This window comes from Cariama cristata, unplaced genomic scaffold (assembly GCF_000690535.1).
Source record: "Cariama cristata isolate BGI_N322 unplaced genomic scaffold, ASM69053v1 scaffold30837, whole genome shotgun sequence".
Lineage (NCBI taxonomy): Eukaryota > Metazoa > Chordata > Aves > Cariamiformes > Cariamidae > Cariama > Cariama cristata.
The window spans coordinates 12602-26360 of record NW_009628920.1 but is presented as its reverse complement, the minus strand read 5'-3'; the positions used below and the strand labels follow the sequence as shown (position 1 = coordinate 26360).

At 42.2% G+C, this 13759-nt stretch overlaps 1 protein-coding gene across 1 annotated transcript in view; it reads left to right on the top strand.

Moving 5' to 3' along the window:
- Positions 1-13187, top strand: part of LOC104165379 (SET-binding protein-like) — an 89675-nt gene extending 76488 nt beyond the window's left edge. The window contains exon 3 of the mRNA XM_009704987.1: positions 13016-13187. Coding sequence (XP_009703289.1) covers positions 13016-13057 — 42 coding nt within the window. The 3' untranslated portion in view covers positions 13058-13187. The remainder of the gene's footprint in view (positions 1-13015) is intronic.
- The last annotated feature ends 572 nt before the right edge of the window (positions 13188-13759 follow it).

Here is a 13759-nt window from a genome sequence, read left to right as displayed (position 1 = left end):
GGACAAGCCAGACATTGGCCAGATGTCAATGGACCATGTTTAAAAAGCCCAAAAATATGGGCTAAGCTTTCAAATGTTGTAAACTGGAAAAATTGTAGGAAAAGCTTCTTCTGCTCCCAGGAAACAAGGACACTTAAGGCTGATCTAGTCCAAGAACTGGACTGGAAAACTTGGGAGAAATGTGTGTCAAATGGATAAGACACATAAGTGAAGCTTTTGCATGAAAGTTGGAATTCAAGAACGTTCCAGCTTGTACTGTTTCTCCAAGATAAATGAGCCCTGTTTCTCACAGCCATCACAAGGGAGATTTTAGGAGCGTTGGCTTCGCTTCTATAAAGGTTATGAAAACTGTTCATTCAGATTTTGCAGGTTTTACTATTTTTGTGGGTAAGATCATATTGACGAGGGAGAATTTGTATTAGAACATGGAGAATTGCGCACCGAGGTTATGAGTTGAGCATTCTTCCTTGGTAGTGTGCTTGTTGCTCCATGTAGAGGTAGAACTCAGATCTTGGTTCCTCCTACTGTCATGCTCCCATGGAGCGATATTTTAAAATTTACGTTTACTTCTGTTTTGAATGGACATGAGAAAAAGCTTGCTTTCTCTTTGTTGGAGCTGTTCGAGTTGAAAGTTGGGAAGCACCTTGTGACTTGCACAGCTATGCTGTACCGCCTGCTGCAAACCTGGGAGAGGATTTCAGCCTCCAGGCTTTCTGGCCCTTTCATACTTGACTCCATATTCACTTCAATACTATAGATAAAAAAGAGTGGGAAAATAGAGGAGAACATTCAGAAAAGGCAACTTAGCTTTGAAAAAGCACTTATATTAGCCATCTGTTGTCAAAGTTTTAATGTATCTGGGACATACATTGTAGTGTTTTTCACAGTTATCACTTGGAGGGCTGATCTGTATAAACCAGTGTACATTTTGTGCCAGGATAATACTACATGTTTTATCAATTTAATATAACAATAGTAAGTCATACAATACCTAGATTACATACAGTTCTGTGAATTAGGATACCTTTAAAGGTAATTTTTTCCCATTCTTACAGAACTGCACTCTAGAAGCATTTTTACCTTAGTATAATTCTATGTAGTAAAAACATTGCAACTTCTGCAAGGTGGTTATTCCTTGTCTATGTAAGTTTAAGGCAAAGATGACCAATTGATGTCGCAAGGCTATGTTAGGGTGTACAGTGTGTTTTTTATTTGGTGTCAAAGAATTCTGGGTAGTCAGTAAGTTGATTCACCAAGTATATTGGGGGGGGGGAGGGGTGTAAGGCAGTATAGATCCAGATTGCATCTGCCTAAGGTTTACTAATTCATTATAGTTCTGTGCATGCCCATGTGGGAATAGTGGCCCCCACCATAGAAAAGTCGGTCACCCTTTCGGAGCATTGACCCAATGTACCTCCTCTGTCCAGGGAGGTGGAACAATACTGGTCCTTGAGTAGAAGTGAGTGTTTCCAAACCAGAATGATACTATAATCATAAACGAGGGTGTACATTCATTTTTCCTCCATGTTTATGGGCTTGTTTTGTCTCACAAAATCAATATCCAGCTCTATCTAAATAAATACATATTACATTATGGCTCATACCCAGGATGGATCAAGTCATATACAAATCCCCACTGGCTCTTTTTCCAATGATACTTGACTCAATGACTGAGCCCCAACCCCATGTTTACTAGCTCCTGCTGATATTTAGCTTAGATATAGGTATTCAGTGTAAAGAACGGGCTGGCTGCTTTAACCAGCCAAGAAATTGACCTGCCTGCCCAGAGACTGGGGTTGACAGTGCCCTTTGTCGAGCTCCGATTACAACAGCGCTGGCAAAGCCTCCGTTGTGTTTGGCGTTTGTTGGTTTCTGATTTGCTCCGCAGTGCTGTACGCTGAAATGAAAAACATCTGGTCAACTCACACGCTCTGTTTAGACTGGTTACACAAATGCATGATATTATGCAACCCAGACCTGCGATCCTATTTCTCCTTCTTCTGAAGCATTTCATATTTGGCTTTTAATCACATCAGACAGATGGTTGTACGGCTTCCAGGTGCCGTTTCTCAGATGGCAAACCTTGTTGCTTGACCCGTCAGCACAGGTCAGTCTGCCACCACCTCATTGTTTTGCAAGAACGCCTTGCGTCTTTTTTGCTTCCCAACCCTTGAAGCTGAGCAGCTCTTGCTCATGCCAAGAGACCAGCTGTGGAAGCTAGTGAAGTTCTTCTTGAAGCACAACGAGCCGGTTCAGGCAGTGTGTTTAGCTCGCTTATTCCTTGGGCTTTTCCCATCTGACAGTGCAGTGCTAATAACCCTCATCCCCCAGCTCCAAACACATCTGCCTGTCCCCTAACAATTGTAGGAGATAATCCACCTGGGAGACGCAGTATGATGGATCACAGCAGGAGGGGTTCAAAACAGGATTTCTGATGGCTTGGCTCCTATCGTCCTCTTCGATACGCTTTCCACCAGGCTTACAGCAGTTGAAAATCAAGTTTAGTAGCTCAAGCTCTGTAAGTTCAGCTTTTAATTAAAATACATAATTTAATGTTAGAGACCTCATTCTCCTGGAAGGGTACCATTATAAATACTTGCATCCGACCTGGATTGTGGAAAATTGGCATATTGCCTCTATTACATTAGAGATAGCAAACCCAAACTGACTTATCATTGTAACCGTTTGCCAAGCAGACAGAGGCACTGTCTTCATCCCAGATATGAAAAAAATAAAGTAACGCTCATTGGAGTTGACTTATTTATATGGAGGCTGATGTAACAGCATAGCGTGACTGTAGGAAGAGCTGTTGAATGTGAGCCATGACACCATCACATCAAATCATACAATGCTGTCTGCAAAGAGCTGGGTGGGGACAGTGCTCGATGGGCTATCCTAAACTCCACCTCTGGAAGCTCCTCCAAATTACGGCCACTGTCTATGGATTACATGGTATCTGATCAGAATTCCTCCATCTTTATATATGTGTGTGTTTCTATGTTTCAACACATACAAACAGCACTTAATATATAGAAGAAACATTAATGAAAAAGTCAATGCCTGTTATCTCAGGAGCTCATGCTGTTTTTTTCCACTGCCCAGTTCATGCCTCCTTTATAAGGATTTCCTCTTTATCCTGTGGCAGACTTTGCTACAATCCTGGGCTTTGCCAGCTGAGATGGAGGAATGACTTCTTTAATTTGCTTGGAAGTGGTCCATTCTTTGGAGTCTGGATAGCTCTGGTTCATATCTTAATAACTTTCATACCTTCACATGAATTTTTAAAATGGGAAATACCCTGGTGAGTCCCTGGATCTTTCTCTCTTGGCTGGCAGCTTCCCTGCTGCATTGAGGCAGCCAAGGAGATCTCATGCTCCAAGCCACAAGGACCTCCTCTTCCATTTGGGAGTGCAGCCTGGGTTTTAGCTCGGAGGTGCATGCACGTACGTGCATGCACACGCACAGGCACACACAGCGTGATTCACTATTTCTCTCGTCCCCCTTTCACCTATTAATGTCCTTTGAAGGATTAGGTTACCTTGCCAGTGGAAATATATGAGCTCGCTGTGTGATATAGCATAACTGCAACAGCAGATCATATAATTTTCCCCCGAAGGCTTGTTGCAGACTATGTCGAGTCATTTGTATTTATGACAGCTTGGGGGTGATTTAGTGCGACCTCACTTTGATAAAAGCCATTTAGAGCTCATAAATATGGGTGACACACTGCCTTCTCGGCTGGGATTTTAAATGGAGAGCTGCATTTGCATTTCCATTGAGCTTTTATTGTTTGGGGGGTAAGAAAGGGGAGGAGTGAGAGGAAACAGGAAACGGAAGGAGTGTGCAAAATGCAAAAGGGCCCTTGAGAAACGAAGGATGCTGCTGTGCTTAGAGCATCTCTAGCTCAGAGTACCCATGATGCCTCCTTCTCTCCGCATCTTCTCCTGAGCATGGGGTGAGATAAAGCTCTTCTTACCCCAAGCGGGTCAGCTGATGCGAGAAGCAGATTCTCCAGATTGAAAAGAACATGGATTTATCACTTGGTTTCGTAACAATAATAAAAAAAGTCTTCCATGTGCCAGCAGGTTTTCCTTTAGCTTGGGTCTTACTGTTGTGTGCTGTATTTTTTACTTAATTTCAAGGAGACATTTCTGGAGTATGTTTATGTTCTGTAACTAGATTTATAAAGAGGTAGACAATTTATGGCCAACAATAAAAGATACTTAAGCCCAGCATAGAGTTGTCAGATTTCATGCACTAGGCTTAAATTGATCAGTGATGGAAGCAAGTAGGAAGATTGTTCTTGGAAAATTATAATTTTTTCATAATTTGTAGTGCCCAAAGGAAGCTGAGCATTACAGACCATTGAATTTCACACAGAGATGAACATCTTTATTTTATAAATGAGGATTCAAAAGATGAAGTGTTTTTCATCTTTGTAGTCACTAGCAGAGGCAGGACCTGAGCCCAGGTGGGTGTCTTGACCATCAGCTTGCCAATTAATCCACTCCCTGCAGCCTTGACTTCCCGTGTTCTTTGGTTTTCCTTTCTCTTATGCAACCAGTGCAGGTCAATAGGAATGACTGGAAACTGTTCTTGGTTGCTGGGAAACTTATCTAACACATTCAGATCTTTAACGGCATTATTATTTATTGCAGGGAGATGAGGATCACAATACTTGATTTTATGTCTAAAGCTGTCCTGGTCATGGGCTTGAAGTTCAGGGCTGTGGGTTACCAAATTAAACTAACCAAAAAACCCCTTTTTAACAGCATCTGCCTATAGCACTAATACAGGTCTTTTTCAGGGTTTTACATGTGTAAAACTTTAGGTCGTGATTTAAAAGCTTGAGCAGCATCACTTGTGAAAGTTACCTCTGAAATCTGTACAGCAAACATATTTTAGCATATACCTGTATGTTTGAAATACATCAAAAAGATTTAAGCTGATCAGTTTTTAAGCCATTTTTTAGCTTTTTTAAAGTGTTCTTTATAAATTATGGTGATTTTATTGAACATTATTTTTAAATTTTGAGGTCCTACAGGATAAAGCTATCACAAAGGCAAAATAAATCTTGCCTACCTTTCAAATCATTCCTATGGTGTGATAAATCATTAGAACACTGTACCCAATTATTTAATTTTATGTCTGAACTAATAAATTAACCATTTACCATTATTATTGTCCTATGAGTTGGATAGTGTTTATATGTTGCACCGTCAGTTAAGTTTGATGTTTGCAGCTGCAAACCCAATGCTTTCTTTAAACCATTTTATTACTAAAAATTGTTCATGTCACAACCTGATTAGGCTTTATATATACTTAAAGAATTTTCAGAATAGCATTATGCATGGTGGTGGACCAGCACAACGCAGGTACAGATTCAGAGATGGGGTTGAATATAGAGAAAGGTTCTGAAGCTGCAGCCCCGGTCTTCTGCATCAGTCTCATCTGGTTTATGCACACCACGTGGCAGTGCCACGTGTCTGCCCCCCTCTGCATTTACGTCGGGGCTCCCACCTAATACCTGGGTAACTGAATCCAGAGGAATTAAAAGGCAATGTGCTTTTCATTAAGTAAATGAAAAGAAAATCACAGTCCCTGCCCCGAAGATTGTACACTGTAATCAATGGCAGCATTAATGGGAAACTTCACTGCACTCGGAGGAACAGTAAAACATGCATGATGGGGCCCCAAAGACGAGACAACCAGTAAACTACTTAGTCTGCTTCGGTTTCATTAGCCATTAAAGCAGGATAATGGCACTTACCTTGCCCCACAGAGATTAGTTAGTCGTCGCTGGCACAAAGTTATGGAGGAAAAAAAAAGAAAAAAAGAAAAAAGAAAAAAAGAATCATCCTTCCAATTCTTGCCTTAGTGAGGTTGGCAGCAGGTGAGGATGGGACCCAGGTCATGCCGTGTGACTCTGGTTGCCGTCCTGCTTCTGGAGCACAGGGATGCTTGTGCATGGGCTCTTGGCTTGTAGAAGAGCAGCAATGTTGGGTGCGTTCAAGCTCTGGGCTGCTCCAGCACACGTTTCCCAGCACGCAGGGAATGAAGGAATTGATTTACCAGCCTAGCCTTTCACATTTGGGGTTCAAGTGTGGTTTAACTCCCAAGCAAGTGTGTTCGGAGATTACCAACGGCTGCCTTGCAGACATTTGGCTGCTCTGCCGAAAGCCCTGCGTGGCTGAAACCTCTCTTGGCAATCTGCGCCATGGGACCTGTCCATGGCTGACAAAACAGAAGCACGGAGGAGAACTGACATTGCCGTGCGGGAAAGCTTGTGCAACACCTGTCCGCACTGTGCCTGGCGCAAGTCGATGCCATTTATCTTTACAAGCATTTTTATTAAAAGTAGGTCCTAGAGCAAACAGACTTTGCAGTGTGGCTTTTTTTCATTAAATGGGCTGATTTGGTCTCTGCTGACTCAAAAAGCCAATCAACAAGGCCTCTGAATCTTTGATCCATTTTTCTACTTAGCTGTTCTCTAAAGGCTCGATTTCCTCTCCTGTCATGCTTTAGAGGGGGGGGAAATACACAGCCTAGTCCCCCAGTTATAATACAATTATTTGGTGCAAGGGAATTTTTTTTTTTTCACTTGAATAAATTAGTTGTTAATTAAAGGTTTTTGATGTAGTGTGAAAGGAGTTATATTTGATACCAACAGCTGTATGCTGTTTGATTTATAGTCCTTTGGGGTGTTGTTGGTTACAGCAATCCATTTCTCCCCCTTCCCTCATGAAAAAAACACACACACACACACACACACACTTACTTCAAAGAGCGTTAACTGGTACTGTGTTTTCAATTAGAAGGAGAATATTTTTTGCTGTTGTTTTCACTTTTCTATACATTGCTTGAAAACAGAAAAGCAATGTTTCATCACCTTGGCCATTTCCTCCAGGATAAAGTCCTGTACCAGTGGCAGCAAAGACATTTGTGATATTGCCAGGGTAAAGGCTCTGCTTCGGTCTGATGGGTTGATCCTGAACGGGATTCCTTAGTTTAGCATGTTGCATCTGCAAATAGTAGACACCCGCAGAGGATTTCCTCCGATTTCCACTTTAAGCAGGTTGAATTGCCACTGTGAGAACTGAACCGAACTTCTAGGTAATGCATAAGGTGTTTGGAACCTGTGTGATGTGTTGGGTTAAAGTATTGCCATGGTCTTTAATCTGGGCAAAATTAGGGACCTGGATGAGTTGGAGGGCCTTGGATTTGATTTCTAGCTCGGAAATTAGAGAATTCAATAACAAATATTGGCAGAGGGGCTGGATTATGTACAATTCCTTTTCTTTCTGACAATCCTCTCTGAAGAGTAGATCAATGTACATTTGCTGCTCTTACTTAATTGATTTGCCTACCTTATTTCTCAGAAATTATTCAACACTCATCTGCTTAGCTATGACAGTTTCTCACCGGGCCAGGAGCCACATGCCAGGAGTATTCCCAGGAAGATGTGGCATCCCAAAAGGCCGTCCTATAATGCCCTCTCTTCTCTTCCTCACCATTGAGGAGAATAGTGACCTTGGAAGAGTGCTGGTGGCTTTTGGCTCTTTAACATTGTTAAATATGTTAACACATAGGTTAAGGAGGAGCTTTTCCGTACATGATGCTGTTTTCATTGGATTCCCAGGATGGTGTTCATTAGTTGTAATGGAAGTGGTTGAACAGAAAGTGTGTTTCCTCACACTGATTTGCAGTTGAGCTTCTGTACCTGGAAATGGCAGTGGGACTTCTGAGTCTTGTGGACTAACACATAGGGCACCTTTTAGAGATGATCCAAGCTCAGCTGAGCAATGTAATAGGATCAACTTCCCGTGCAGAGGAAAGCAAAAACCCTGCTTCTCCAAGAATCCCTAGCCCAAGCATGGCTGTCCTACTGCTGCCATTTAATTTGTTTTAATCCGATAGGGGGGGAAAAATGGGTCTTAATTAATTGCCTTCTACTCCAGGCTCAAGAGGAAAACCCGCTTCGGAACAAATTAATGCAATCAAAATCTGCAGGTTGTGAGGCTGCTGGCAGAGTTCCCTGTTTGTGCGTAAATGAGTGCAGGTTTCCAGCTCTCAAGGATAGGAGAGGCATTTCTGAAAGATGGTAGCTGGAGGTGTGGGCTTTTGGCAAACACGAAGAACTGGAAAGTACACTGGCTTCCTCCTGTTCTCTACTTTACCCCAGGGAGTACAACTACCACCGTGGCCTCAAATCCTTTCCATAACTGTTGAGTTTAAGTCAAAGTTTAAGGAACTGGAAGATGGTGGAGATCACCTCTGTTGAAAGTGGGTGGCTGGAGAGGAGCAGAGTTGACCATGTCATGTCATCATCTTCTTTCTCTGCTCTTACTGTGACTGTGATTCATCCTTTCCCTGTTATCTATCTATCTATCTATTTATTAAGATCAGTAGCATTATTTTCCTTTCATACTACCTCTGCGGTAGAGATGGGGGCAGCAATATCTGCCTACTTAACCCAATTTCTGGAGTCTTACATGTATTACATTATTAGTAATTCTTTTCTGATATGCACATGTGGCACATTGTGGACTTTCCAGGAGGGTTTCTAAGCCACTGAGATTGTCAGGAGACTTAGGGAACGCCCGTACATCTCAGTGTGATGGTAAATACCTTCCAATTTTAGTGTTACATTGCTTGTTCCAATAACCTATTCTGGGAAGGGCTTATTTATCTAAGAATCAGTTTAATATTCTCGTTCTCAGGGCTGTAGAAAATATATCTTCTGCATTGCTGAGGGACTTTCTATTTGTTCTATAACATGTTGTTTTAGTAGGACCTACAGAGATACCATATTTCAAGCTTCATAAATGGACTTGATAGTGGAGAACAAAAAGAGAAGGACAGTTCATAAGGAGTTTGATTTATGTACCTCTGACATTTATTTTGCAACTTTTGTCTACCTTCTACCTTGCCTGTTTGAGTTTAGTTGAAGAGGGAAAAAAGAGTGGTTATCAAATGAGGAAATTAAAATTTTGCATATATATAGAAGAAAGCACGTATTTTCAGTTGTATGCATGTCATCTGCTTGCTGGAACCAGGGTGGATATCATATGGATGTCTCAGTCTGTCTCATTTCTATGTTACTAATTGAGGACTTTGAACCAATAATACCTGGTTTTAAGATAACAAAAAGCAGTATGTACTCCAGAACTGGAATAACATCTCTGCCAAGCATGCAGAAAAGTTACACTGAGCTTCTCTTTGCACGACACACTCTTGTGATGCTTCATACAATTTCCTAGCAAGGTGTTATATTCTTCTGAACTAGTTGAAGAGGTGATACTATTCTACTGTTGCTACTGTGCAGCCATCCTAAAATATTGGCTTCTGAATTATTCAGGTATTTGGAGAGAAGAGAGAGAATAAAAAACATGTGTTAGCTGTACATGTTTCTGCAGGTATATGGAGCCATCAAAAGTCACAGGTGAAAAAATGAAAAATAGAGTGACAGAAGTAGAAGAAAAGCACGAAAGGAGAGTATGAGTGTCAGCAACGAAGGCAGCGAACCCATTAGCACAAGGCAAGTGCGAGAGAGGACCTGACCATTAAGGGCCAGTGAAGGAGCTGGTGAAAAATTGTTGGTATGCTGGGGATGGTGACAGGGAAGGTCAAGGAGAGAGCCAGGAAGGAGCAAACAGGGATGGGAAGGAGAAGCCTCATGGTTGTGCACAGCCACATCTGCACAAAGCCGTTGCATGAACTTGAGGAGAAACATTGAGGGTCTGTGTAATTTCTGCCTTTCCTGAAAAAATAACAGAAGCAGTTAGTAGAGTGTGTGTAACAGGGTAGAGGCAGTGACTCCTATATTTGACTTATTTAACATGCCCCACTATAATATGATTTCACAGAATTTTGGAGACCACCTTATTTTCTTGTCTACAAAGACATGCGGTTTTATGTTCCTAAGATTTTCCATTGTCAAAGGTTCTCATGGCCTCTTTATTTTTGTGGTTTTTTAAAAATAAGCTGTAATATCTCTATTGTTTGACAAAGAGCCTTTGAATTTTGGCAGGGACAAAAGCTCTGCAGCCGAAGACATGCCTTTCCCTTCTCCCATGAAACTCCCCTCCGTTCTGGCTGAGTTATGAGCTGTGCAAGATCGCCGTTCCCCATTTCTCACTTGTGTTTCTCAGGAAAATGTTGGCAGCCAGTCAGAATAATAACTGAACACGAATCTTCCACAGAGACGGGCCCACAGTGTTGCCAAAGCAAAAATAGTAAAGAGAGAAATCCCCAGGAGCTCGTGGGGCAGGTGGAGCTGGTGTCTCACCCCTTGCAATCTCCCACTAGCAATGCTTGTAGTAAGTCTTGCCAGCCAAAGCAGTGCATATCTCTGATGGTCCTTGATGATGGAAAGGATGGGTCCACTTACGAACCCAACATGATTTCTGTTTTCTGTGTTCAGGCTGCTGAATCAACCAGCTAAAAAATTAGGAAGTGCTGGATTCATCCTTGTGGGTCCAGCCATGGTGTGGGCTGGAGGACGTACGTATTAATCCTGTGGTGACATGCCTTTCCTTTCATGTGTAAGAGAGTGCCATGGTCACGCTTCTGGAGAGACACCCACTCAAACAGAAATAAGTTTGCACAAGTAGCTGTAAAATTGGGGAATTCCTGTTTTTTTGATGCTTGCAGTCTAAACACCTTTCTTATTGCAAGGACTGATGTAGTAAACACGCCAAAAGTGTGTGTATCTATACATATGTATACACATGTTAGACTATATGCATCTGGATGGCCATGTAAGCATCACCATATGGGAGGTACGCACATTTAGACTTATATAAATAGAAATTACATTTCACAGTGGTACAATGCAAAGCAGCAGCAGAATCCCAGCCCTTTTTTTGAAAGGCGAATCTAATAAAAATGCATGTTTACTGACAAACGCACAAGAAAATTCTGTGTTTACATATACGCACGCGGTGCCGAGCACATTGCTGACGCTCATCAAGCAAAGGCGGCCACATGCATCCACATTTGCTCCTGTACAACTGCTTTATTTCCTTTTGAATAACAAGGAGGCTCCCCCTTCCCTTCCCTGGAGCTGTGGGCTCCATTTCTGACAATACACAACCACGTTGCTCGTTGGAGTGCCTGTTATTAAGCAATGCACTGATTATTCTGGCAGCTCTGCTACTCAAGTCCCCGTGGACGAAGTCAGACATGGAGAGAATTGAATTTCGCCAAGGACGGGGCTAAAGGTCGTTCCATGCAGTGGACAGCTGTGTCTAGTCAAATCGAAACTATTGTTCCAAGTATTACCAACAGAATAGCTGATAGCTCCATTGTCAGTTCATTTACACTTGCATCCTGTTACAAATTAAACTGAAATTGTGGTGCGCCGAAGGAGCAGAAAGTCGGTTTTCTGCCAAGTGGCAATTCCTTATATCACAGATTTCCAAGTGCAGCCTTTATAGATCATTGCTAGGGGGCTTCGTGATTTCCAGCGATGAAGATTTAGGATCCTGATTTTCTGCCATGGGCAAAATTCCCGTTAGCACCTGCTCTCATCTTCTAATTCCATAGGTTGAAAAGGAAGTGCAAAGCTCTGATAACTGGCCTCTTTTCTCAGCTCTGTGCACAAAGGGTAACATAAAATAGAGAATAATTCCTTAACTTCTCCCACTTTCCAAGACTGGTTTGGTTTTTTCTTTTCTTTTTCTTTCCCCATTCCTCAAATCTGGAGATTTGCATTCAGACAGGAGGAAAACTATGAAATATCTTGATTCTACTACAAAATCTTCTTCATGGAGATAGGGTGTAGCAGCAAGAGCAGTTTAGCAGCAGTGCTTATATGCCAATGTTCATCTCAGCCCAGCACAGCATCTTCCCCTGAAGCCACTCTTAAGCCGTCAGCAAGCCAGAAAATGCCTTCTGGGCAGAAACACAGCCTCTCCCAGGATCCTCAATGGGTCCTAGCAACTAAGCTGAAAGCCTGGAACTTGACCACATTTGGAATAAACTTGCCCAAAAACATCAATGCTAATTAGCTCGTGTTATGAATGGATTAAGTGAGACACCAGCTGCAACGGGGCATTTTGATTTGGGTTGCAGCTCGGTAATTAGATGCACATAAGCTGGCTGGGGAACTGTCAGTCAGCAAGCAGCAGTTTCCTTTGCGGGGTTAGGAAGAAGAGCTTTTCTGTGTCTCCTCATCTGTTTTGCTGGGAACCTTTGGGTGATGTACCAGTGATCAAACACAGCGTTCAGCGTGAACAAAAATCTTCCCCTGAGCCACAGCCGTGCGACTCAATGACTTCAGAACTTCGCTGCTCGTGCAGCTGAGCAGCGGTATTTTGTTTAGAGTGCAAAATGCTCTTCGCATGGTGGCTGTTAGTGTTAACACCATCCTTCCCTTTGATTTGTGCCAGCCTTCGCCATTTTTCTTATCTACCATTGGTGTTTGGAATGGAATTTGGGAGAAAATGTGTTTGATGCTGTCATGAAATTACCTAGAACAACACTGATGATAGAAAATGATACAAAATTGAAATTATAGATGAATGAATGCATGCAACTCTGGTGGTGTGGGCATCTGTGGTATTCAAGCCTACAACTAGGCTGGTTGTCTTGGGCTCACTTTCTAGTCAATGGAGAGAAATCACTCCAGTGAGATCCACCTATTTCAGACATCATCTGTGTTGGGAGGAGAGGAATCGCTATAGGGAGTCCCTTGTGATTTGTTTGGATGAAGTTGTCTGTTTTTTAGACCTTTATTTTTAATAGATGAGTCAGGAGGTAAACCCTGCTTTTCCTCCCAAATCTGGAGCTTGCATAAGAATAAAACAACCAGACAGCAACTTTCTTTAACGTGAGGAAAGGCAGAAAGTAAAAAGGCAGCTTGACTGCTCCTGACATAGAGCCTTTATCAGCTCCATAAATAAAGGGCATATGCATGTAATGGCTGACTGCATCTCAGATTGCAATACCAATGTTTTAAAAGCCTGCTGACGGAGCATCTGCTTATTTCATTACTCCTCCAATGTCTTTGCAGGTAAGTCATGCATTATACAGTACCATCTCTAGCAATGCATGACCGGAGGGGACAGTCTGTAAAAATTCTGGATGGTCTATCACTTTCCCTTACCTTCCAGGAGAGAGAAACATGAGGAATGATGTATTCAGTTAACAAGTGGAATTTGCAAAATAAAAACCTATTTTCGGTGAACTAGGATTTGCATTTTATTAAAAGAAAGGGGAACGACTCTAGCTCATTACTGTGTTAGCCGGTTGCATGCACGGCAGAGCAAAGATCATTTTCAGCAAACTCCCACTCAGAAAACATACTGAGGAGCTCAGTATTAGGCAGGTGAAAAAGGAATTGTCATGCTTTACTGGAAAACAGATATAGTAGTGAGTTACAAGAGTTTACGATGAGCCTTGACATTGCAAGAGCATTTTGAGGAGCCCCAGTACAAATTCAGCCTGGCCCTGACCACAGACTAACCTATCTTGTGTTATCACCAGTAGTGTGACAGAGGAGATTCACAGTAGTCCGCAGTAGAATTAGAGTTTCCCTTTAAGAGCAGAATTTGGTCCAGAGTTTGTAAAATAGAACTTGTGGGAGAAGAAGAGCAAACTATTTGTCCAGATAGGTTTTTCAATGGGCAAGTTAGTGTCAAACCTTGTGCTGTGTCCTGCTACCATGCATCACAAATGCTGCCTTTGGTTGTTGTTAACTAAAAATGCTGGATCTCAATGCCTTGTTTTTTCAAGTAGGGTTTGCACTTAGTGAGAG